The sequence below is a fragment of the Rhipicephalus sanguineus genome, chromosome 5 (genome assembly GCF_013339695.2).
Source record: "Rhipicephalus sanguineus isolate Rsan-2018 chromosome 5, BIME_Rsan_1.4, whole genome shotgun sequence".
Taxonomy (NCBI): Eukaryota; Metazoa; Arthropoda; class Arachnida; order Ixodida; family Ixodidae; genus Rhipicephalus; species Rhipicephalus sanguineus.
This window is the reverse complement of record NC_051180.1, coordinates 145852737-145878274: the sequence shown is the minus strand read 5'-3', so window position 1 is coordinate 145878274 and position 25538 is coordinate 145852737. Positions and strand designations below refer to the sequence as shown.

The 25538-nt window shown below is 46.7% G+C and overlaps 1 protein-coding gene across 1 annotated transcript in view; it reads right to left on the bottom strand.

The window, feature by feature from the left end:
* Window positions 1–4944: 4944 nt before the first annotated feature.
* LOC119394314 (serine proteinase stubble) overlaps window positions 4945–25538 on the bottom strand; it is a 32100-nt gene continuing 11506 nt past the window's right edge. The window contains exons 3-9 of the mRNA XM_049416057.1: window positions 22981–23435; window positions 21694–22804; window positions 21522–21601; window positions 21267–21367; window positions 13763–14031; window positions 10721–10875; window positions 4945–7780 (exon numbers count right to left, since the gene is read on the bottom strand). Of these exons, the coding sequence (XP_049272014.1) occupies window positions 7616–7780; window positions 10721–10875; window positions 13763–14031; window positions 21267–21367; window positions 21522–21601; window positions 21694–22804; window positions 22981–23435 (2336 nt within the window). The 3' untranslated portion in view covers window positions 4945–7615. The remainder of the gene's footprint in view (window positions 7781–10720; window positions 10876–13762; window positions 14032–21266; window positions 21368–21521; window positions 21602–21693; window positions 22805–22980; window positions 23436–25538) is intronic.

Here is a 25538-nt window from a genome sequence, read left to right as displayed (position 1 = left end):
CCTGTAGTAAGATAGATTTAATTGAAGTAGAGACACTAGGCCAACACTGAGAAAAGGGAGAGTAAAGGGAATTTTTTTTTTGTCGAGCCTGGTGGCACACTTGTCACCGCCCCGTTTAAAGGGGGCGCTCATAGCATCCATCCGGGAGTTGCTCTATGGGTTCGCTTGGGAGCCTATACAGGAGCCTACGCGGTAGCTCTAGGTTCACCGTAAAAAGCTAATAAATGCAACACTTCAGCCAGTCACGAACTCCATAAATGCATAAGTGTGCTGGTTCTTGACCTCGCACGGCTACAGTTAAGCTGCAGTGTGTGCGTGAATAACCATAGCGTAATGCATAGAAATCGTATATTGAGTACAATTCAGTTAATAAAGCAAACCTCTATGTTCCTCGTTTTTAAAGAGGCCCTGCAACACTTTTTCAGCATGGTCAGAAAACGCTGCCTATCGGTAGTCGAGGCTCCCGAGAACATGTGAGCTAAAAGAGAGAGAGAGAAGAGGGAGAAAGGAAAGACAGGGAGGTTAACCAGAAGCAGTCTCCGGTTTGCTACCCTGCACGTGGGAAGGGGAAAGGGGATGTAAAAGAATGAAAGAGAAGAAGAAGAGTTTGTGACGACAGCACGCGACAAAATACAACAACAACAAAACGAAACAAAAAACGAAGTCATAACCGCAGTCCAAGTACTACACAGCACCATTTTCTTCCAGCAGTCACAGTTTGATGTTGAGTCCGGTTGCGTGGAGAAACCTCAACAACGCCCTCAGAGCGGCTTGCACTGAAGACCGGGTAGGCCAGGGCCCTAGGATTTTGTTCTCCGTGAGAGGGCGGTTGTCCAGCTGGCCTAATGCGGCTGAGAGGGCCGTTCTTTCGGAGCTGAAGCGGGTGCACTCACAGAGAAGGTGCGCGACTGTTTCGCTGCACCCGCAGACTTCACACGACGGCTCTCAGCCATTCCAATAATATACGAATAGGCATTTGAAAAGGCCACTCCAAGCCACAGACGGACCAGCAGGGTAGAGTCACGTCGTGATAAGGTGGACGGGATGCGTAATTCAAGATCAGGGTCCAAGGCATGCAGCCGTGCACTTGTAAATGTAGATGATGACTTCCACAAGTCCAACGTTATGCGACGAGCTAGCATACGAAGTTCTCTTGCGGCGTCCGATCTTGACAGGGGAATGGTGACACTGCTGACACCGTCATGAGCGGATCGGGCAGCTGCATCCGCTTGGTCATTTCCCTGAATGCCGCAGTGACTAGGCAGCCACTGGAATACTACTCGGTGCCCTTTTTCTATGTGAGCTAAACATTAAAACACAGCACACGGCCTGGAATTTACAATTCATGCTCAATGTTGGCTAGAAATCGCTCACTCTTCTCTCGACAAAGTGATGCCATAAACCCAAATCACCGCGCCATAAACACGAAGTCCATGGCCATTGGCTGATATGAGCATCACGAGCTGCATAGTTACAGCGGCCGCCACGGGATGCCGCGACGTGCCGGCGCACTTTCTTGTGATCACGTTGAAAGTAAGCCGCGCGTTCGAAGAAAAATACAAACAAAAGAAAGTACTCAAGGTCATGACGCGCGCTGACGGTCCCCCTTCCCTCCCGCCTGCGTAGCTTTCAGCGTGGCTCTAGGTTCTGAATCATCAGGTCCGCTACCAGAGCTGCCCATCACGTATATCTCTCCGGTGATTCGTAAAAACGTAAAAGGCAAGAAGTCTACAGAGAAACTAAAGCGCTCTGTTATTTGGGTTTCGCCTACGCCCATGTGAGGCGGCAGGCCGCACGTGATTTACTACAAACGCTACGTGCCTGAGTCGGTGACTGTCTCGCACTGAGCCCACTACACTTCGACAGCACTTACCAAAGCATATCCATGCATACGTATGCGCGTGCCTGTGTACGTCTGTGCGCATGTTTGTATAAACATACGTCATTCCCAGGATTAGGGGACATTTGTGCGTGACGCCATCTCTGGGCGGCATGAAAGGCGTCCTGCCATAACTGAATGGGAAATGGGGGAAAAAAATCATCTCGAAAAAAGCAAGCTATCAAAAACGACTCGAGGTTCTATACAGTAGAGACCTAGTCGAACGTATTGGTAAAATTGCAGTATCGCACTATAAAGCATGTGGCCTCCCAGGACAAGTGAACACCGCCCATTAGAAACACATGGAACCCCATTGTAAAATTTTAAACATTCCGGGAAGCCACGCGGTTTATTGTGCGACACTGTAATTTTAAGAGAATGTGCAAACAAATATTTATTGTGTACAACCGGCAGTCGTTTTTTATAGCAAACTTTTTTCGTCAGATATGATTTTTTTCGCCTATTTCCCATTCAGTTACGGCAGGCCACCGCAGTCACCGACGAGAGATGGCGCTACGTGCATATGTCCCCAAATCCTGGTCATGTAGACTGACAGATTTCGAAAGACCGATTGGAGCCACCCCCACCTCCCTGCCCCAACGAAGGGGTACATCATAAAAATTGCCGCAAAGGTGCGCTGCTGCTAACCGTGTTTGCCGTAAGCGGCGATATCCATGCACGCAAGAAAGAACGGCCATATACTTTACAAAAGACTTACCTTCGGTTGACGTTCGTGTTTGTTTATCGGGATACAAATATACGGATTTCGAGGTGCGTTCGCGTTGTCACTCGTTACCATCAGGCCATGCACTGCTTATGCGAGGATTGTTATTAAGGTCCAGAGACGCGGAGTTCAACACAACAGAGCTAGTGGGGACACAGCTTGGTGGAGGAGCCAGGAGATTGTTCCACCATCAGGTGTAGGCATGAGAATTGTGTTCCCGCAAATTCTAAGCAGGATCGCGACAGGAGTGGAGAGACGCGAGGCAGAGAAGGAACGCCTACATATATGAGTCTCTCCATGTCCAACCATGGCACAATATAGCTTTCCTGCTGTTGTGCTCATTTTATACACTGGTCCAACCACAACAAACGCTACACATCGAGCTAACGCTGTGCAATTCTGTAAAGGGGCACTAAAGAGCAAAACGATTTTTCTCATATTAGTAGAGTACTCTTTCACGATACCAAAAACACCGCGCTTGCTGCGAGAAGACTTTTAGTAAGCGAGAAAACGCGAAAAACAAAATGTAAGCGCCGACGCCTCCTTGATGTTTCCGCACCATTCGCCATGACGTCACATGTTTTGACGGCGCCTACTAGCAACACAGCGCTGTGTTCCGTGCTCCTCCTTTCTTCGGTCCGTGTGCGGTTGCGCTGCCGTTCCATTATGAAGTACGACCCACTAGCCCAAGTTTCAGTCTTATTACTACGTAGTTCCTAATCGGTAAAAATGAAGTACGTTGTCTTCTGAGGGGGTCATAGGCTTAACATGCCTTTATTAATAAGCCTGTGATGGCGAAATTAACGACGTTAGAGTTCTCAGAGCACAATTTATCAATATAAACCGATTCATTCTTTCTCTTTAGTGTCCCTTTAACGCGTGCCATCTGTCACCGATGGTTCCCGTCAGTTATCTCTGGCACCCACTTAAGCGCGACGCCTCACGTTTCTGCCTGGGCGATACACCAAGCCAGTGTCCTCTAATTCTGTGTTTCTACAACTACAAAACATGCTAGAGGCGCTGGGCTTCATTTCTGCGTCTGGCCTTTGAGCACTGCTCCATGGAATGGCGCACACCAGTATATAGTGTGCATATGCGAAAGCTTCCCTTCCCGCTTTTTGTATGACCGGGCATAACCTCGTCGCCACGTTGCGTACGTGCTGCATCATTTGTGCATGTTGTACAATCGGTACGAGTTCCTCACGTCGTTGCGTTTCACAGCCGAGCTGTAAATGGCACACCTCCTTAATTTTATGGCGAATGTCCGCATACAAAAAAACGCCTAGCAACCCCTAGAGAGAAGTGGCGCATTTTCAAGCAATAATGCTGAACGCGTGGCGCCTTCTACGTAGTGGCGGAGGCAACTAATTTCCTACAATAGAAAAACCTGTCGGTACGCGTCTCGTACGTTTCACACAAAAAAAAAAGAATAGAAAATGCCCAACGCCCCCCGAGGAGCAGTGGTGTATTTTGAAGCATTAAAGCGGAACACCTGGTGCCCTCTATGAAGTGGCAAGGAAATTAATACATTAGAGTTGAAATACGTCCGTGGTTAGGCGTTCCGTATGTCTCTCCACGTTAGTAGAGTCTAAGCGCTGCGTTGGCACGGTCGTGCGTGGCAGGTTTGGCTCGACCGAACACTGTGAGAACGCCCGAGCATCAGCGTGCTTATGTAGAATGGCGAGGAAAGCAGAGGCGGCAGTGCGCCCTTTAGCTTCCGCTGGCGACCCACCCTCACAGCTCTAGTAGATTGGTCTCGAGTTTTAAGTGCGCTAGCCCTTTAGCGGCCCGGCTTGTCGTTAATCCACTGTCTCATGTCGCATGGTCACGCAGTGGTCAATACAATCCTAAAACATGGCTAACAATGCTCAAAACCAGTGCAAAATAAACTAAAAGGTCTAAAATAATATGAACTACACACATAACCAAGTATTCATCGCAATAATTTACCTCCCAAAATAGCGAAAAACGCTTCTGATAGATCCGGCTGATACCCGCGCCGCGCAAGAGAGGGCACCACCGCCTCGGCAAGCGCGCGATTGCCAAAGAAATCGCTGGGTTGCCCGTGCTACGCATTTCCTCAGGTTTCGCGGAAGTGAAGCTGCGCTAAGGGCAGGATTTAGAACTACACCAGGGCCTACACAAGAACAACATTAGCGCTACATTAACCGCAAAATTAGTTTACACGCGCGTTTTGTTGAGGAACCCCACAATGCTCGATATGAGGGCATAATTGCTATTTATTGTATTTTGAATGTTCTAGGCTGTATAATGTCGAATCGCGTAAACATGTCCTCTTAATGTTATATAGTTTTTCGTGTTCGCGAATCAAGACAGCTCACACAAGTCGATGATGAATGAGTTTAATAAATAACTACATACACTTTGTAAAACAGTCTTCTACGTGATAAGCACCACTGAGCATTTAGGTTCAGTAGATTTGTAATGAATCCAATGTGGAATACCGACTTGGATGGAATCGGTTGTCCGGAAAAAAGACTAAGTCAAAAACGTTTAGTGAAATTTTGTGAAACACCGCCTTCGCATAACCGACAGAGCGTGGCACTGCATGCCATAGTAGCTACGCACCTTGAGGTAACGTTTCCCATCCTGTCGTAATCAATCAGCGTTATGCGATTCATTCGATTATCACAGATATAATCGAACTCACCGCATTCGCACAGATAGAGACGTACATTCGCATACAGATTTAGAAGGCAGTGACGTTCCCACGTGCAAGGCGGATGCACACAAGCCTGCACCAATTGGCGTGCACTCTAGACTGACGTCAGAGAACATGCGCGGGCCTATTTCTTTAGTCACGGATGCAATCCGCTGCAGTACATCGGTAATGTGGGCGGGGCTTCTCTTGCTTTCTCAAGTTGTGCCTGACTATAGACAGCGATGCCTTCACACTAATAACGAAATGAATAAGTGCCTGAGTAGGCGAACTTTGAAACGTTGGGAATACGAGGACCTATTAAGCTAAAGTTTCATACTTGTTGGCGAAAACAACAGGCATACAATGGTATTTGAAACTTTGACAGCCGAAATCGACAGGATCACCTAGCTTACACATCTCGCCGCATTGTAACTGCAATTAAATGGACATAGAATGGTGACCAGAATTGCACTGGTGACTGGCACTGTGCGAATTAGCGTTTTCAGAATGTGTCCAGCACATTACTTTATAGCCAAACAACTTTCGGCCGTGGTAAACTTAAGGCCATTTCTACGCGGAGATTGCGTCGCTATCAGAGTTTCTGCGTAGACACGTGAATAGCACACCGTTGCTCGGTGCAATATGTGCCAGTTTACGAGAATATATGGTCACCAGATGTCTACAAAAATAATCATTTTCAACTACATTTTGGCATCACATTAGCACAGTGGTAATGGTAATATGTACAACCATGGACAAATGAAATAGAAACAACTGATGGTTAACTAATACGTGTTCTATTGCTCTTGTTTCGTCCAGCACGCGTAATATCTGAACGATTTCGCCTCACACGCATATCTCGAGGCGTAAACCATCGTTGCCAACCACGTAATTACCTTTCCGGTATAGTGCCCACCAGTTGTCCACTCGCGAAGCCCATTCCACTTTGTAATTTCTTGTTCTAGTTTAATTTGTCCATGACTGTACGCGCGTCACAGTTATAATACCTCCACAATCGGAATAAGCCATCGAGAAACAGTCTTTTGTACGGAGTCCATTGCGCTTGGAACGTAGCGTTCAATTTTGCTAAGTCATAATAGCGGATTCAATGTAACAACTTCTTAAAGACATGTGTGATTTTTTTTTTTTACATACGCGATATCAAGCTGTTGCTCTCGTCGTTATATAAAACTAACAAAAACAACTGATTCTATCACCGTGCCCAGCATATTTCAATGCAAACACTGTGCACGCTGTGCGGCGGAATTTTGTGCCCTACATTATGGCAATGCTCAATATTGGCTTGCGTAATTGCTGATTGGTAAAGACTCTTGTCTATCACACATTGCATATTGCTTTAAGCACGTCGAACAGGCAGCAGCGATATCTCTTCACTCAGACAGTGAGGGAAAAGACGTCAATTCATTAAAAATATAAGCGAGTAACAATGTAAGGTAAATAAAATTACAACATTTACTCTCTATTTACGAGATGAAACAAACGAACTCATCATTAAAAAAATGCCTGCTGGCTAGTCTGCCGGAACTAGACGCAGCCTATGCGACAATCATCCTAGCAATATTATTAAAATAGCGATCCCAATAGCTTAGAGCAGTCAATATAGTAACGTAAAAACGCACAAATAAGTGCTCATGGAATGTACTTTCATAGTGGTTATAAAGTCACAAAGTGCAGACTTATCGGTGCAGTATGGCAGTAGAAATAAATAATGAAAGAAATGACGTGGTTTGCGAAATGAAACGAATACAAATACCATCGAATATGAATTCAAATTAGCATGAAATGGCAACTTTTAACACTACGGCCTTGCCCGAAAAATTATTGGCACAAATTGTATGCATATATGTGTACACACACGTGTTTTCTTGTGTGATATAAAACCTTTTTGATACACCTTTGCGTTTATGATTGCACGGTGGGGTCAATTCGGCCTCTTTGTGAGCCCCATATTTCACACGCCGCAAGCACTACTACACGCAAGCCCAACGTCATATAAACGACTGTGTGTGACGTCAGCTGAACCATATAAACGGCTACGGATAACGTGAAATTGCGTGTGATTGGGCAGTCAGGTAGAAAGCACTGTAACTGAGAACAGTTCTCAGCAGTTGCAGCGAAATGTGGTCAGCTTATCACCATAGATTGAGCACGTGAGCACTAACTACCCCCACCCTTATTTTTTGGCGCTTTCACTGTAAAGTAGTTTCTCTTGCCTAAGAAATAACCAGGCAAGTCGGTCTCCTAACCGGTTCAGATGCGCACCGCCGTCGCTTTAGAGTCGTTCGCCCCCAGTGAAGTAGAACAGCCGCCTAAAAAATCGAATTCCCCATCAGAAGACGATTATTTGCCGAATCCAGTCGGCGAAATGCGTGATCCTCGTGTACACGCCGGGCTGATTTGGCAGGGCGCAGCCGATGCCCCACGATATGATACCGATGAGTGACCACTGGCCCGTTTTCGGATCTTTCAGCACCAGTGGCCCGCCAGAGTCGCCCTAAGGGAGAAAAAACAAGGAAGTAGTCAAAACCTGCACACACACATAGACGCGTACAAGGTTCGGGGGGAGGGGTGCAGCAAGGCCAGGCTCCCACACTAATGTGTTTGCGGTCGGATGGAAACGGAAATTTGGCATTGCTTCGAAGGCAGCACACGGACGCTTTCATATCTTAGTTGGAATGACGAAGAAGATCCCCGAGGTCATTGACTCTGCGTACCGGTCCATAGCTTTGCAATGGTAGCAAAACATACAAGTCATAATAATAACTGTTCGGGTTTAACGTCCTAAGAGCACGATATGATTATGAGGGGCGCCGTAGTGCAGGGCTCCGGAAATTTCGACCACCTGGGGTTCCTTGACGTGTACCTAAATCTAAGCACACAGGCCTCAAGCATTTTAGCCCCCATCCAAAATGCAGCCGCCGCGGCCGGGATTCGATCCCGCGCCCTTCGGGTCAGCGGTCGAGCACCATAACCACTACACAACCGTGGCGGGTAAAATGTAAAAGTCGGAATCTGTGTTTCACAGGTTTATGAAGTTTGCTCAAGTGAGCGTTTTCTGTTTATTCTTACTGCTTTTTTTATTGGCACCAAAGGCAGCGGTTGAGGAGATACGTTTGCTCTATCAGTTGTAGTGCCGCTCCTAATGCAGAATCTTACTGCGCTCTCTATCTCGCTCACACACATACAAATTTTATCGCTGAAGCTTGCACTTACGCATGCTAGAATGAATCTATGTGTAACAAAATATTGGGACCGAATCTGCCAGTGCTTCTTTACACCGCTCTCTGGGACCTTACCCTATTCCGGAGATAAGTGGACGGCGACAACAACAGAATACACCAGCTGATAGGCCATCACACAGACTCCCTAAACAAATTCTGCAACCGCCGCACGTCGCCGACTTCCCCCTGGATAGCGTCATCCTTTACCACAACGCATCTGGACAGCTGTTCACCGACCTAGGCAGCTACCTTCTATGCAGTGTTGTGAATGGCCTCCTACACCCGAGCGCGTCTGACCACAGACTTGTTACTGCTCACCACTCACAAACACAGCCCAACAAACGCTTACTGACGTTCTCTTCATGAACTTCGCTGACCATCGTCGGGTCGGTGCTTCAGCTGTCAGGGCTCATAGCTGACTGCTAACGAACACAAAACAACGATTCTCTGTAGTTAGCGATCGAACCAGCATATTTTAGCCATCAAACTCGGTCTGAATATTCTGCAAATATATCTCATTTTTATTCGCCCCGTAGCAGTCAATATACATATATATCGTATTACGCTTAGCGCACATGCTATTATTATTGTAGCTGAATATGACTTTAGCTTGACATGGATATTGTGTATGCATAATAAACACAGAAATAATCTTTTCATACATCTTTTTATACAAAAGACAACAGCGAACAGACACAACTTTGAGGTGTGCTGAAGTCAATGGCATAAGTGTGCTGATGGTGGTGGCAATGAAATGAAACATAAGTGGCTGACGGAATAATTAGGCAATATCTATAGCGGCTGTGAACGTAAAATTCTTGGCCGTACTCGCAATATAATGTGCATGTAAATGGCAAAGTGTTCTCTAACCAACAATCACAATGCTGCAGATCAATGTCATGCACGCTGCACTAAGTGCGCGAGATTGCTGCACAGTGATGGTGCTGTCGATACTTTCCAATGATATTTTGCGAGCTCAAAGGGCAACAGCAAGAAAATTATGAACCGCGTAAAAATGCTTAGCTTAAGTAATGTAAATATAGAGGAATCCCTACGCAAAAGTTGACGTCTGTAACACGAGCGGAAGCGTCACGAAAAGTTCACAAAAATAACAGTCCTTGATGCCGGAGCTTTATAAAAACGCTGCAATTATTACCCAAAGAAAAACGTTGCTGCAGGAGGCCTCCGAAGCTATAGAGTACAGCTGCGTCAACACCCTCACATTGATGCCACACGGTCACTTTCGATCGAAGTCGGGTTTACTCAAACTTATGTCTTTCCGTTTCTGTCCTATCTTTAGTGATTTCTGTCACTAGTTGACTGCTATGTTAAATACAGCCACAATGTAGGTGAGGCGCATCGTTATAGTATACCCAGAAGGGTATGGAAGATCGTTCTGGTGAACTGCCGAGTGAGACATGTAGAAATGCCTCAATAAGATGTGTCACCTGTGGTGTTGGTTTAGGGGCAATGGCTGACCATTTAGGCATTGCAGGTGGGGCTAGTTATACAGAGCAATGTGGACAACTCGCGGCACTTTTACAACAAACAGCTGTACAGTATAAAACCCAATCAAGAGTACTGAGGAACAAACGTATTACATCAGGATGTCAATGCAAATCACCAACGTAAAAATAAACATTCGTAAACGAGAAACAACGGCACTATACAACTATACGAAGAGAGCTGTGTAATAATAACTGCAAAAAAAAAAACTGACGTGGAATACAGAACGAAATTTGAGAGCTGCTGCAAAATTTTCATTATCAGGTATGCTGACTATGGTTGCCGGCAGTCCATCCTATTCTGAAGTAGTTTTGGGGATAAAAGCGCTTCTGGAGAGATTAGTTCCACGACTATAGTTTGATTGGAATGAAGTGCAAAAAGCGCCCTTGTACTTGAACTTAGCTAAACCGTAAACAACCCCAAGTGCTCTAATATCAATGCGGTGTCCTCTACCACGGCGTGCCACATAATGATATTGTCATTTTGGCGCGAATAAATACCGCAATTTCTAAAGATGAAGCTAGTGATCATACGCTAATCAAACGTTTTGTATCATCGCGAGTTGGCGCCAACATGACAGACATGGGCGTCGGCAGCATTTTGTCTCGAAGGGAGGAGGGGGTTCAAGCGCCCCTTTTGTACGTCCCCACCCCCACCTGCCGACGCTTATGAGGACAAAGGAGAAGCAGCAAGTGACAGGGACCCACCTCACAAGAGTCCTTGCCTCCTTTGGCGAGGCCGGCACAGATGAAGATGTTGGGGATGTCCTCAATGAAACCGGCCTTACGGTACATGCTCTCGCATTCTTTGTTGGTAATGATGGGAACGCTGACCTTCTGCATGATGTTTGGAAGGGGTCCATCTGCATAGCAACAAGTGCGCATTAAGTACTCATGTGCCGTGAGCCGGCGAAACAGTGTTAGAAAATCCGGCTGCATGATGACTATAGGCCATGATGTAAAGCCGACGTGATCATTTATAGAGCATGATTGCGCGTTTTGCTTATTTAGGGCTTTTTAAACATGGGTCATCGTAGAGCTGACCTTATCACACTGAAAAACCGGTTAACAAATCTTGTCAGGATAATAATTATGCGTTTTTGAAAATAGAGGAAAGTAAATTGCGTTCCAGCCATCATGTTTCTGTTTTTTTTTTTTTCATTTACCTGGATATAAAGAAACCCCGTGAAAAATTGAATCTCCTACACCTGTAGAAGAGACCAGCATTACTAACAGACATGCAATATACAATGAACACTGCGTAAATACAACTTACACATTGGTCACAATAATGAGTCATTTTTGATTCATGGTGTTCGTATAACTTTTAGTAGGGCGAGTGACCGCTTCCATAGAGAAGAAAATGATTTACTTCGAGGTAGGATAGTTTAACCGAAACCACGGTACAAACAGCGTGGTTTCTCGGGACATTTGAACACCGCCTATTCGAAACACATGGGCCGCAGTGTAAAATATTAAACTTTCTGGAAAAAACCGCGCACTTTGTAGTGCGATACTGCAATTTTGCCAAAATGTTTCAGTGTGTCTCTGCTGTATAAAACGGGAATAGTTTTTGATAAGCTTTTTCGTCAGATATAATTTTTTTTGCCTTTCAGTTATGGCAGAGCGCCGCTGCCACCGGCGACAGATGGCACTGGTCACATGTTCCCGAATCCTGGTCATGCTTTATATTGAAACACCGAATCGAAGAACATATTGTGTATGTGCATAGTAGAAGATTTCTGTGTGTTAGTCAGAAATCGGTGTTGTCATAATGACTTTGCGGGGCTTCACAAAATCTTTCATAAAATCTGGCATGCCTGCTTTCCCCCGCACAAGTACAGGGTTGCCATCTGAATGTCTCCCCTGCTTAACCTCGATGTCCTTCCTTTGTCCATCTCTCCCTCTCTAGTATAAAAACGGTTATTTTCGTTGACGTGCTTATTGTCGTAATTGCGACATCAAAACACGGTGTGGTCATTTTGGCACATGGGGAGCTGCCCGCGGCGCTTCTTGAACCTTGATGCACAACACCTTTAGCGCTAAAATTACAGACGCGCAAACGCGTTCACACGAATTCCCACTACATTACAGGGGGAACGTTGCTTCCAAAGCCGATCATAACCATTTAAGGTCAGAGCAATGGTACTGAAGCTACTGACGAAAGTCATTTACGCATTGCCATTAGTATTCTTCCTGGGTGGTCGACTGTGGTCAGTAACCCCTTTGACGTCGCCCACGAGGATCGCAAAGTGATAGCTTTCGATGTAGGTAAATACACGCAAAAAAAAAATGCGTAGCTCTACCTCGACGAGTACACCCTTCTGTTGTCGCAATCTTTTGCTTCTTTTCTGCTTGACGAGCCTTCCTTAACAGCCTTTAAATTGCAGGGTCAATGCTATTCGCAAAGCACTTACATAGATCGTCGGCGCTGCTTGCTGTGAATGAATACTTCGATCGTTTACATCAATGTCATTTTTGCTTTTACTGTGATGGTCCTGTTTGTCAGCTTCCGTGTTGGTATCTAGCGCCTATCTTCTTTGAGTTTGGCCGACGTGGGACAGGCCAGCGTAGTACCAAGAAAACGCGATTTCGTGCGGTGGTGCAACGAGCCCGACTGCACGCAACCAGTCAGACGATCTCTATAGTCTGATCTCTAGGACGACACAAGTGAACACGAAAAAATTCAGAAGAGGTGAGATCCGGGAATTCCCGGATTTGCGGCCAGAACATCGGTTCTTTCTAGCGGTGTCTTTATTGCGAAAGGAGCGGGGTATCCATCTGTATCTGGTACGTATCAGCGGTCCAAATCTTAGTTCAGTACAGAGGTCGCACGCATGGACTAAAGCTAATGGAATTCCCAAATTTTGACGTCTAAACATCAAACATCACGTGGGCTCTCGTGAAAACGCGCGGTAGCTTTTTTCCTCGTCGATGACACTACATCAAGCGGCACCATAAAGTGTTGTGCCCTAGAACACCGTCACAATGAAAGTTTTGTGATGCAGCCATATTACAGGAGTTCACGAAAGAATCGGTACACCCTGAAAGCAGAAGCAATTTTGTACGCTATGTGCGTTAATGTGATCGCTTGCCGAAAGCTCGCGAATAAAATTTGCACGTGATTGTACAAATGCTGCTGATAACAACGGCCATTAGGAGGCTATGAAAGAGGAAGAACGCCCGATGGACGATTTAAGCTCCATCGTGGTCTAAGTTAAAACTGTGCGTCCACATGAAAAAACGTGAACAGTGCGTCGAAATAAGGCGACAATTTTCCTTATCAGGCAGGCAAACTGACGTGAGGTAACGTCGAAGTTCAACGTACTTGTTTTTGTTATAGCAGTTGAGCCATGCTTTGCTTGCTGCAGAATTATGTCGCCCTGTTAGCAAAAAAGTATATATGAAGCACTGAATGCGCAGTAAAACTACTCACGTTCACGTTGTCTGCGAGCAACTTGCAGTAAACTAATGTTTAACAGGAATCAAAAATATAATACAGGAGATGAAAGCATATATACTGACCCTGGTAATAATCGGAACCTCCTTCTATAAAGGAAATGGGGAATCAATAAGATGGACAAGAGACGGCTTTCGCCTTGGAATTGTCTTAGGCAAATGCATGAGGGAGCGTCCGACCTTTTTAATACGAAATTTCTTCTATGATAATTGAGAGCTTTGTAGCTGTACTGCTGATTTGCCATGGTGTTGCTACAAGGCCTCGGTGTTCCTAAGGCGCTGCTGCCTTACCTTCGTACAGACGTCCCCATCCGGTGACAACGGCGCTGCGACCAACGAACGTGTCGTTGGTGTCGGGCACGCAGACGGGTATCACGTTGTCCTGGTAGGGCACCGGCTCGTAGAGGCGCAGCAAAGCCAGGTCGTACTCGAAGGTGCTGGCATCAAAGCGCGGGTGCGTGGCCACAATCTGCACGCGCCGCTCCACGTGCGACAGCGGCTCACGGTCACTCTTCAGGTCGTACTCGCCCAGCCGGAGAAGGATGTCAGTGGGTGACACACTGCGGCGAACAGGAGAGAAGCATGTATGACAGATAGAAAACCGAGGGCACATGAATATGACCAAGTTATATTAGAAATGATTTATTTGAATCAAACATGTAAAGGAAGAGGATTTACACAGTCTTCAATAAGGACAGCTCCCTTTGAAGCGTAAATGATAAAAGAAAAAAATCACCGAGGATTGCGATACTGCCTAATGCGAATTCTGAGCGCAGCTGTTTCAGTGTTTTGATTTTGCGGCAAGTTCAGGCAAACAATTTGAGAGACATGCATGTATGTACAGTTGTATATCAAACCGTGAGTAGACAATTGCATATCACACAGTTGCATATCACACCGTGTCGCGGACAATTTCGTGCAGCTCATTTCACAACAACCGCCGCAGACTGAGCGTAGCGCGACTGCCTCGTTAACCGGACGACCGCGGAAGGCAGCAAATGTGTCCTTTCCACAACAGCCTCCGTTCATGCAGCGCTTTATTTTCATATATGGTATCGATGGACGCCCTCGCCGCATACCTTAGTGATGACGTCATCGGCGACCGCGCGACGGCGCGCACTACTGTGGCGCCGTAGGTGGCCGCCGCGGAACCTATCGTCTCGCCACTGTCGTTTCCTCCTCCTCACGCTCTCCTCGCTATCACCTTCTTTCATCGTCCGCTGCTCGTCCGCTGCTCTCCGCGTTCGCTCTCTTTCGTCCCGCTCACTCTGGCCGTTACGACGACGCCAACGCCGCTCAACGCAGGAACGGTCGCCTAAGAGCTGCGCTCTAAAAGAACGGATGCACGTTTCATGTTGGGGCAACGCCAACTGTGAGAAGTTTTGGCTGTCCGTAGTTGTAGCAATGTAACAGTAATTACATATTGCCACAGAAGATGCCAGCGCTCGAGCGCTACGCTCACCACTTGTGCACTGCAGGCGTCAGGAACCAAGCGAAACGCCGACAGCCCCGCGACGACAAGCGAAGCCAGCCGCAGTGCATTTGCCAGCAATGCATGCGCACGAGCTCCGACGGAGGGTCCAGCGCGCGTGACGGAGGAAGAAAGCGAGGTTAGACGCTAGTGGCTCGTGATACCGACAGAGTCCGCGTTTGCTCTCTTTCGTCCTCGTTCGCTCTATCAGTTACGCCACCGGCGACGCCGCTCAACGTAGGAACGGGCGCCCAAACGCTGCGCTCTAAAAGCACAGTATAACCTTTGCAGAAAGAAACGCCACATGTGCCACGCTGGAAATAAGCAAATCAAGAGCTACAATCAACATTTACAGGCTCAAGGTTAGAACAGGCTGCTGAATGGAGGCGGCACAATGATGTACTTATAGTTTCATAGCGTACACTTTATTGGTTCATGGACAACTGGGTTTAACGCCTCAGGCTGCAGCTGTGGTTCTCACTGAGCGAAATATTTTTGCAGAAACGTAAGAACGTGCCCCGTTCGAAGTGTCGCAAGCGTGCTATAAGAGACGTGCCACCAGTTTATAGACATTTTCTTCGCGTGTTTTCTTATTTACTTCCACGTGTTTGTTATTTTATTCTTTCCTCTTGCTCTCTTCCTATCTTCCTTTCCTCTTTTTCTTCCCTCCTCCCGAAAGAGTAGGCAGGCGTTGGGCCCCTCTAGGTGGCAGTTCCAAGCCTGTTTTCTCCCTCTTGCCTCTGCGTCCTTGTGTATGCCTACATAATAATAATAATAATAATAATAATAATAATAATAATAATAATAATAATAATAATAATAATAATAATAATAATAATAATAATAATAATAATAATAATAATAATAATAATAATAATAATGTGTTCGTGAGGCAGGGTCGGGGACATCGCCAAACCACTCGTCAATACGCGAGTCTAATCGCAGATAATTTTACATACCAACTCAAACCGGCATACCACAATGGAACCCACGACCACATAAAGTAAAACCCCAAAAACGATGGGCCGCTCTCTAGAATGGGTAGCTACTAAATGGAAAGTAAACTCACGCACTAAAACGGACTTTCAGAAGACGGCTGTCATTAATTTCGCCATCATGGGTTAATTATTTGAAGAGTAAATCAAAGTCAAAGCGTCTTCTTTTTTTAATCTCGCGCCGAAACTTCAGCACGTTAAACGTTAATGTGACGTAACGAATCTCAAAATATTTTTTTGCGTATTTTGGCCACATTGATTCGATGAAGTTTTCTGAACCTTCCTGTTACCCCTTTCAGACGCCACCTATGAAGAACCGTTTGTAAATGCGTCAAATCGATACGATGTTATTTCAAGGCACTCGATAATATATGGCAACAGAAATCTCGTAATACGTTAATTCATGTGTGTTATAGTAATCATTCCTAATTACTTTGTAAAAACATATCTATTTATTCTGAAGCTATTCATGCTATTTTCTGCATAAATCAAATGAAATGTCAGGCCAGAAATGTAGTGCAAATTCGTTTTCGGTTATGTCCATGTTGAGCAAAGAAAAATTGTACTTTTGACGTGGGTCGCGGGAAGCGGCACGTCGAACGACTTGTCGAATACGATAGTGCCTTCACCAAAGTAATCCTATGCCACAGTACACTGCAAAATGAAGTTAAATGAAGACGAGTTTATTGTGCAGAAGGTTCAATCTATCCAAAGCTCAATGTACCTTGCACAATTGTGTACATAGCGCCTCAAAGATTAATGCATTTGGTCCTTAGAACGCAATGTTTGCCGACAAACGATTGCGTAGGCCCTAGGAGACGCCGTGAAAGCCTATGACGTCACAGCGAGTTGATGCAGGAATTTTAAGGTGACGTTAGCAGCTGCAGCTTTTTGGCGCGTGTGAGTATTCGAAATCTTGAATGACGAATCGAATGGCGTTCTATTCGATTCGGTTCTCGAATCGAACGTCGCATATTCTAACTACCGAATATTTTTCGAATACTTTTCGAATAATCAGCACCGACGGGAAAACTTCAAAGGAACAAAAAGTTGGAAGAGCGAAGGATCATATTTCTTGTTTTAATTACTCAGTTACGAAGATGCACGCAGTTCAAGCTTTTAAGAGACTATCGAAGCTTTACACATTACTGCATTAAGGAACGTTTGCTTTAAACTCCAGTGTCACCGAAGCAAATCTGTCCTCAATCCACTATCATTATTATGACATTCATGCTGACGTTCATTAATGATGCATTAATTAACTTTTGGGTCTGACTGTTATTTAAAGGACCCCTGACAGCAAAATTTTTGTTGGTGACTTTTTTACTGTAATTTGTAGCTTTGGGTCTGGTAATCCCTAAGTTGATCGTAAATGCTCTAGCGTATCGTATAACTAATTCTAGCGTAGTTAATTGTGACCATTTTAGCGTCACTTCAACACGCCCGCCTAAAAACCACAAGAAACTAGCGACCCATGCGGGGAGCGTCAAAGACCACGTGCACTCAAGCTGTGGTGACGTAGAAAGCGCGGTTTTCAAATCGGGGCCCCGCGCGCGGTAGAGATTGAAAGTATGTGGGTGCCTCGGTATGGGTTAAACCTGTTAAGCGCGTGACCCCTCACGAAAACTACCTCGAGAGCAGCCAGACAACAAAGCGAGAGGGGTGCGGAACAATAGGCCTCGCCGGGTGCCAGTCGTCGTATTGTGCATGCGCGCCCCGCAAACGCACGCCGCACGCTTCGACACAGCAAAGAGAGTGAAAGCATGGCTGGCAGTCGGCTCCAAACACACTCAGAGATCGTCGACGTCATTGTTACTAGCGTATCGTCACTCAGGGTGATTTTTGTGCAATGTATCACACCGAACACGTAGCGTGTCGATGTTGCAGGGCAGCCGATTTTTTGTTTTTTCTCCTACGCTGTTTGACATCGAATTAAAATAACTTCCACGCGACGGATGCCGTTCAAATTTGGCCAAGAAGACCTATGCATACCAAGCGATCGAATGATGGGCACATCTCGATCTTGAAATTTGATGTCAGTGCTCCTTTAAAGGCTGGTGATGTTAAATACTGAAGTAAGTGCTGTATTCGTCCTACAATTAAAAAATACTTCGAAGGCTGTAGTCGCTGCTGTATGTGGGCTTACCTTAATTTACATAATTGCATAGTTTGCCGGTTAAATGTAATTGTAATTTGTTAAAGCTTGTGAATATTCGTTTCAAATAAAATGCTGCGAAATTCTAGGCCTGTCAGGAAAATGCTTGCCGTACTATTCGATTCTTATTCGGTTCGGTTCTAAATCTCGCTATTCGCACGCCCCCTATAGTAGCCTCTATTCGCTCGTTTTCTCCTTTACCAAGCGTGTTTTCGCGTTAAGAGTGGCACTTTCGGTATCGTGAAATTGTAATTTTCTAATTCGAGAAAAATGGTTTTTCTCTTCAGTGTCCCTTTAAAGTATAGCGAATTATGACGGATTATTTTTTATTTCAATGGCTGGGATAATAAGTACATGCTCAATTCTGCAACTTAGCATACTTGTGTTCTTGTGCAATCAAAATGTCCTTAATAAATTTAGCACCGCTTACCAATCTTCATTTGCAAGTTCGTTTGGAATCAGCTACACGCTGGCTGCATGGTACGCAATCGCATTTCGGTTCACGTCAGGGACGTGCAAAAGCATGCGGGAAGAACTTCAGCAGAAATGGCAATACCTGTGGTCATATTCAAGAAGTCATGCATATCATACACTATTCAAAATAATATTAATTGTTGGGGTTTAACGTCCCAAAACCACGGTATGATTATGGGAGATGCCGTGGTGGAGGGCTCCAGAAATTTCGACCACGTGTGGTTCTTTAACGTGCACCTACATCCAAGCACACGGGCCTCCAGCATTTTCGCCTCCATCGAAAATGCGGCCGCCGCGGCCGGGATTCGATCCCGCGACTTGCGGGTCAACAGTCGAGTACCACAACCACTAGACCACCTTGGCGGGCACACTATTAAAAAGGGTAGTGACATTTACTGAATTGGAGGTATATAAATTCCCGCCACAACATTCACTACCTGTGTAGCGACTGCTGGTGGCAACTGCAGGTAATACCTGCCTAGTAGCTTTACTGCAATGACGCTTACTACTTAAAGTTACTACCTAGAAAGAAGTAGGAATACAAAGTAACTTTGCCGCCATGACAGTCACTAATTGGTGCAGGTTATTTGTTTCCTGTACGCCTGTAAATAAATAAATAAAAATAAATAAATAAATAAATAATATCTATTTTTAAACCCTCATTAGGGTATTTACATGAAGGGTGGGCAGCAATTTAACAGAGTAGACGTTCTACAACGCCTTATTTTTGGAGGCTTTAGCTGGAACGGCGCACGGAGGGGTGCAGTTACTAACACTTGTGAACAACAATTACCCGACTATAGATGTACACATGTTTGGTTCATGTGCGCCATTGGCTATTTTATGTCAAGTCAAATTTATTACCGAAATGTAATTAAAGAACCGAGATGGTAGGGTTGGTTAATTCATACGGTTTTATGCCTCCAAAGCGACTCAGGCTACGAGATACGCCGTAGTGGAAACTGCACTGCCTTGTGAAAATAATTAATAATCGCTTATTACTTCGTGTTATTACCGTGGTAATTACACACCATAACGACATCTTCACCGAACAATGTCTTTATAGAGGCATGACTGGACGATAAGTGAGAACACAGACGCATACATACACACACAGAATATCAAGACTTCTACGCGACATACTCTAACAACTTCAAGGCTACAAACAATTCTTCTTTGGAGCAGATTACATTGTAGTGGTGAGCAGCCATGAACTCAGACATGTAATCTATGTTTTGGACCAAGGCTTTTATACCTCAGTGCTTGTATATACGTGTACCAACACGTAGCATAGAAGTCTCATTCCCCCCCCCCCCCCCCCCAATATAATAAAAAAATTGGCAACATTTTCCACGAGACTCACAAATGCAGCATAACATACCACAGCCAAAAGACGTAGTAACTTTTACTAGCCCGTCACGTACTCAAGCAGTAATATTAACAACCCTGACACTGAGTAGCAATGACAACGTTTACTACCTCTCATATATTTCTACAGTAGTAAGACATTCGCTACACGTAGTAAAGTTGACATACAGGTAGTAAATGCTGAAGTTACTAACTTTTTATTACCTTTCTTTAAGAATGTGCCTTTACTACATTTGCATCAGCAAAAGTGATAACGCAGCAACGATAAGGCTTGCATTTATGAGACAACAGCTCGAAGTAATTTTTGTATGAGCTTTCCTTACGAAGGATAGTGTGCTCAAATCAAGCTTGTGTGAGAAAAAAACTTTGCACATTGGGAGCTTACTGGTGACAATTACTTGTTAAACACGCCTATAGATTAAAACAATGGAGTTTCAGATTATTGTTTATGCACGTAAATAACTGTCAGTGGGCTTTTAGATGGCAAAGTGGTACAAGTTTTACAAGCTCTACTTGATGACTTCATGTTCAGTTTCCGTCTAACCTGACCGCATTACTCTTTCAAATATCAGGTTTTCTGAAAGGTATCAAGTGAAACCACGTCTGTGGGTGTGGCTGTAGCGCATTCTTTACCAAGATTACAGTTTGGACATACACATTACAACGAACATAAGTGACCGTAGTGAAGACTCTGGGCTATATGGTAGCGTTGAACGAAAAAAAAAAAGCGTAAAAAAGGAATATATTTACACCGAAATAACGGGTGCCTAGTGAATATTTGGAAAAGCCCGAACTCAATTTATGAGAAATCATTTGAAGGTAAACCTATGGTCATTTGATATTGTGTGATATACCTTGTTTTAATAATGAGAGCGAAAGGCAAGTCTGCATTGTCGTAGCTGTCTGCTGATTGCAAACTTTCACCGGTTTATTGTGCGAGTTCTGTGCAATTGTTCTGAGGGACCCCTTACTCGGAGGAAGGGTCAATTTAAGTGAAGCCTGGGTTGTTTAGACGTGATGATAATGGAGTCCCAATGTTTCTACCGCGTGCGAAATCGAACTCGCGGAGTCATTCATGCTGAGTGGCGAACACCGTAGCTGCGCTACGAAGGGCATCAGATGTACTGTAAACAGAAAAGTGTAATGTTATGTGTACTGAATTAATCACACAGGCTAGGACATCAGATACGTGAGACGAACACGTCGCGCATCAGAGCCTCGGTTTCTCTTTCACTACAAGCGCCGACACAACTAACCAGCGATAAAGCCAGTTTTCCTCCATTACACCATACCAGCATATTTAACTCTGACGAGTAATACTGAAGTACTTACTTGTGAACGCAGTGGGCCGCGCTAATGGCCCAATATTCGTTGAGCAGCGCCGCACCACACTTGTGCAGGAAGTTGTTTCGTTTGAACTGTCGCAGTGATATCTGAAAGTGGGCGAGAGGAAAGCGCAAGATCACGTACAGCCAGCCTATTCCTTTTTGGTGATCTTCGTATTGAGAACAGAGACACACAGCTCCATGTGCAGGCACGACTAAATGCGTCAGGTCGTTGAACGAATGACGACGTTAGAACACTCACCATCCAAGGCCACTGAGCAAATTTTGTCTGTTCGCCTCCCACAATCCTGGCACTTGCCAGTGTCCGCGGCCGGCCGCATACTGTAAAAGTTGATGTAATGAGAATTGGCCGTTCCAAATTGCTCACGCTACGACTCCAAGTTGTGTTAAAGGAAAGGTGAGCGTGAATTTACTTTTCCGAATATCCTTGTCAGGAGAAAGAGTCGATGGCCCCGCTGTAGTCGTTGTGGTCGGCGCAGTTGTCGTGGTAGTTGCCTTCGGAACTGTCGACTGGACAGTCGGCGGCAGCGTGGTGGCCCTTGTGGTCGTCGGCATTTGTGTCGTGGTCCCTCGTTCTTCCGAAACGCTGTATGACGGCACCGGCGGCTCCGTCGTGTACTTCCACGTTGTCTGAGGCGTTGTCGTGATCGGCGCGGTCGTCCCTTCTGTAGTGGTAGTCGTAGTGTGACGTGTGGACAGCGCGATAGTAGTAGGTATGGGTCGTCGGCGCGTTGTAATAGTTGCGGTTATCTCTGGTCTAAAAGTGCTGCTAGGCAGGGAGGTCGTCGTCGGCGCAGTTGACGTCTGCTGTGTGCTTGTCAGTGGTTGCGTGCTGATTTCCTCTCTCGTTGACGTCTCAGTAGCCGTAGCGCTTACCAATTCGAGCGACGGCGCCTCCGACGGATCTGGTCTGACTGTGACCAAATCAGTCTGCGTGGTAATAGTGCTTGTCGTAGAGTTCATTGTCGTTGCTGTCGGGGTAGACGCGGTTGGCAGAACTGGTTTTTCAGGAGGAGGCTTCGACGGTAACGGCGATGTGTCCGCCACATCTGGCGGCGGCTTCTGCGTCGTAGATAGCTCGGTCATATCGACCCACGAAATCGAAGTAACCGTGTCGGTAACCGTGGACCAATCCATCATCGATGAAGTGGAAGGCGGCTGGCTGGTAGTTTCACCTTGCGACGGAGTTGTCGTTTGCTGACCACTGGCATCAGCCTCGTCCACAACTACCCAAGTCTGCTCCGTCGGTACAGACTGCGGAATAGCCATTGTGGTTTCTCGTTCGTTAACAATCCACGTGTGACTCTGCACTGGCGTAGTGGATGGCCGTTGCGTAGTGGTCTGCGCTGTTGTAGTCTCGGTACCGGGCGCCTGTGTGGACGTCACAGGGCGCTTTCGTAGGGATTGTGTAATCCTGCAACGTAGTATCGTATCCAGCCGTTTCAGTCGCACTGCTGCTTGTTTCCACTGTTGTCTCCGCTGCGACTTTTGTCGTAGTCTGAGTAGAAGACTCCGTTGGTGGCCCTATCGTCGTTTCTCCTGGATCGAGAAATGTGCTTGCCACAATCGGTATCCGTGTGGTCGTGACAGGGGGTGGCACGGTCCGTTTCTCAGTGGTCGTCGCCGAAAAGGTAGTTGTGTCCGGAACACTTGTACTCGACCCGTAATCGTTTGGCACAGTTGAGGACGGTTCATCGGAGACAAATGGCAAGGTCGTCTCGTGAGGTCTCCACGTGATAAGACCTGGCGTAAACGTCGAGAGGCCGGCAAAAGGTGTCGCCCCCGTCGTGGTTGGCAACGGTGTATGGCTTGGCGTCGTCACAGCGTAGGTTACCGGGTTGCGTAGTCTTTGACGACATCTGCAACGTCGTTTTGGGCGTGCTCGTCGGTGGCCTCTTCGTTCTTTTCTTGTAGTCGTCGTCGTCCCCTTCGTACGGCGCCGAGTCAATGCTATTGGTTGGTTCTGAAGGTTGGTCATGTTGCTGCACGACGACCCCGGGCGGCAGTTTGCAACAGCTGCCCGTGTAAAAAGAGTCTGTGCAGTATGTGAGGTGGGTACCGCCCGCGCTGAAACAGTCCCAGGCAAACATGCACGTGCCTTCTTGTCCGGTAACCCTGTTTTGGCACGGCTTGAGCTTTATGGTGCGTGTAGCGCCTGGAACGAAAAAGAGCAAAGATTTCATAAGCAACACCACCGCTGTTACGCATCTCCAATTTTTGAGAACACGAGCAATGCCACTGAGAAAGCTGAGCCACGCCTGCGCAGGTAACTTGGTCAACAGGTAGTTATTCAGAAACCCACGTGTAGATGCTTTATTTCTTTCCGCGGTGGTACTCAACCAACCAGAACGCTAGAGATGTGAACATAATAAAGACATCGTTTCAGCACAACCCAGACGCGTACACGCAGCGGGCTGACGGCTGTCAGTGGGGAACACGGCCGAACGCGCCTACCTGCCTGCCAAAACGAAAATTAATTTACGCGAAGCAGTCCTCCGAGGAAATGCAAGGAGGTCACGCGGGTTGCATAAGGAGCAGCAAATGAGAAGCAAGTGCTGCCGCCGTAACGTCTCGTTCCTCTCAGACATCGTAGACCTAGTGGATGCACGCGGGTGAAGAAAGAAGCCATTTCTGGTGGCCGCGGCGGCGGCGAGGAGGAGGGCGCGCAGCACCCACAACACCGCAAACACATTGACCTTCACCCTTGGAGCCGTCCTCACCCACCCTCACCTCACACCTGTGCGAAGCCAAGGGCGCTGGGGAGAGGGATGGGTCTACCCCCCTTGGTCGCTGCACGGCAGCAGGCGGCGCGTGACCTTGCTGGTCGAAATATCGGTTAGAAGAGGAAACGGGTTGGGAGGAGGGGAGAGACCAATGGCGGAACCGGCAAACGCGGAAGACTCGTGGTTCACAGCGTGAAGACGATGGCGAAGGGAGGAGGGGGCAACCCCAGCGGCGGCCGTAGGCGACGAAAAAAAGAAGACACACATAAACTGGGAGAGGGCCGAGCTTCTTCTTTCCTGCAACAGCGTAGGCAGTGAGGTAAAGATGAGTGCAGGACATCCGGTCGTTCACCTTCATCGCGCGTTTTTTAGTGTCTTTTTCTTTCCCAAATGCCAAGGTCGGTTTTTCTAGGGTGCTCAGAGCCGGCGCGTCGTTGCGTTTTACCTGGATAAACGGCCTCCGCGGAGGCTGCTGATCGCTTCGCCTCGGGCTCCTCATCCGAACGAGGGGAATCACGAGAAAGAAAAGCCAGCAGGGAAAGGAGGAGTGGTGGCGTAGTGCCTCGGGTGGCAATAATCACCTGCCGGGTCGTTCGATTTGCGCCACGGGATTAACTCTGTTGCTGCTGCTGCTTTCGAAATTGGGCTAAGCAGCGCGCGGAGACGACGGCCCGGCGCATCGGAGATGTGTCGCCTCCGGGGGGTCTCACTTTGCCGGTCCCCGACAGGACGCGAAACATACATCATGGCTGCTTTTAGGACACGAGGCAATTTGGCGAGGCGCGGTCGCCGATTGCTATTGGCCTTTTGTTGCGTTTTATCGTTACGACCCCCCCCCCCCCCACCTCCTCTCTAAGATCGCGTGCGACCATTCTTGCTGCTGCAGCATCGCGGACAAGTTCAAGTTCAGGGCCGACCGCCCATTGGCTTCTCTGTAAGCAGGCTAATCGCTCGAGGTGCGTTCCTACTGTTCTCTTTTTCTTCTGTTTCGTGTTTTTGGTTCAGCGCGTTTTCTCGGCCGGGGAGCAAGTTTTCGCCGAATTGGGAGACTTTGTTATTTTACTTTCGAACTTTCGCATCCGAAATGGTCTTTTGGTTCAGGTGTTCGAGCGGCAGCGAGAAAACAATACAAACCAAAACAGGTTCTTCTTTTCTTGCAAGGTACAGGTATCGCCGAGTACAGCGAGCTATATCGCGCATTGGTTTCTACAGTCTCGTTCTATTTACGAACTTCCGGGAGTCTCGACAAAAAAGAAAATACTTGCGTATATCTCACAGATTCGAGGCCAACGAGTCAGCGACTGCGCTAACCAGCCTGAATGCATGACCAAGCGAAATGGAATGCGAACGTCCGATTTACGTCGATAAAGGAGCACAAGAGGTTTCAAAAAGTAGGCTAGTGGTCACGTGCGGAGCGCTGGACCAATATTTCAAGAGGAACTACCCTTGAATATGACCATTGAAAATTGTTTGAGCGGAGTCTAACATTGTCTTTACATAGGCCGCTGTCGAGTGCTTCGTAATAATAGTAGCTG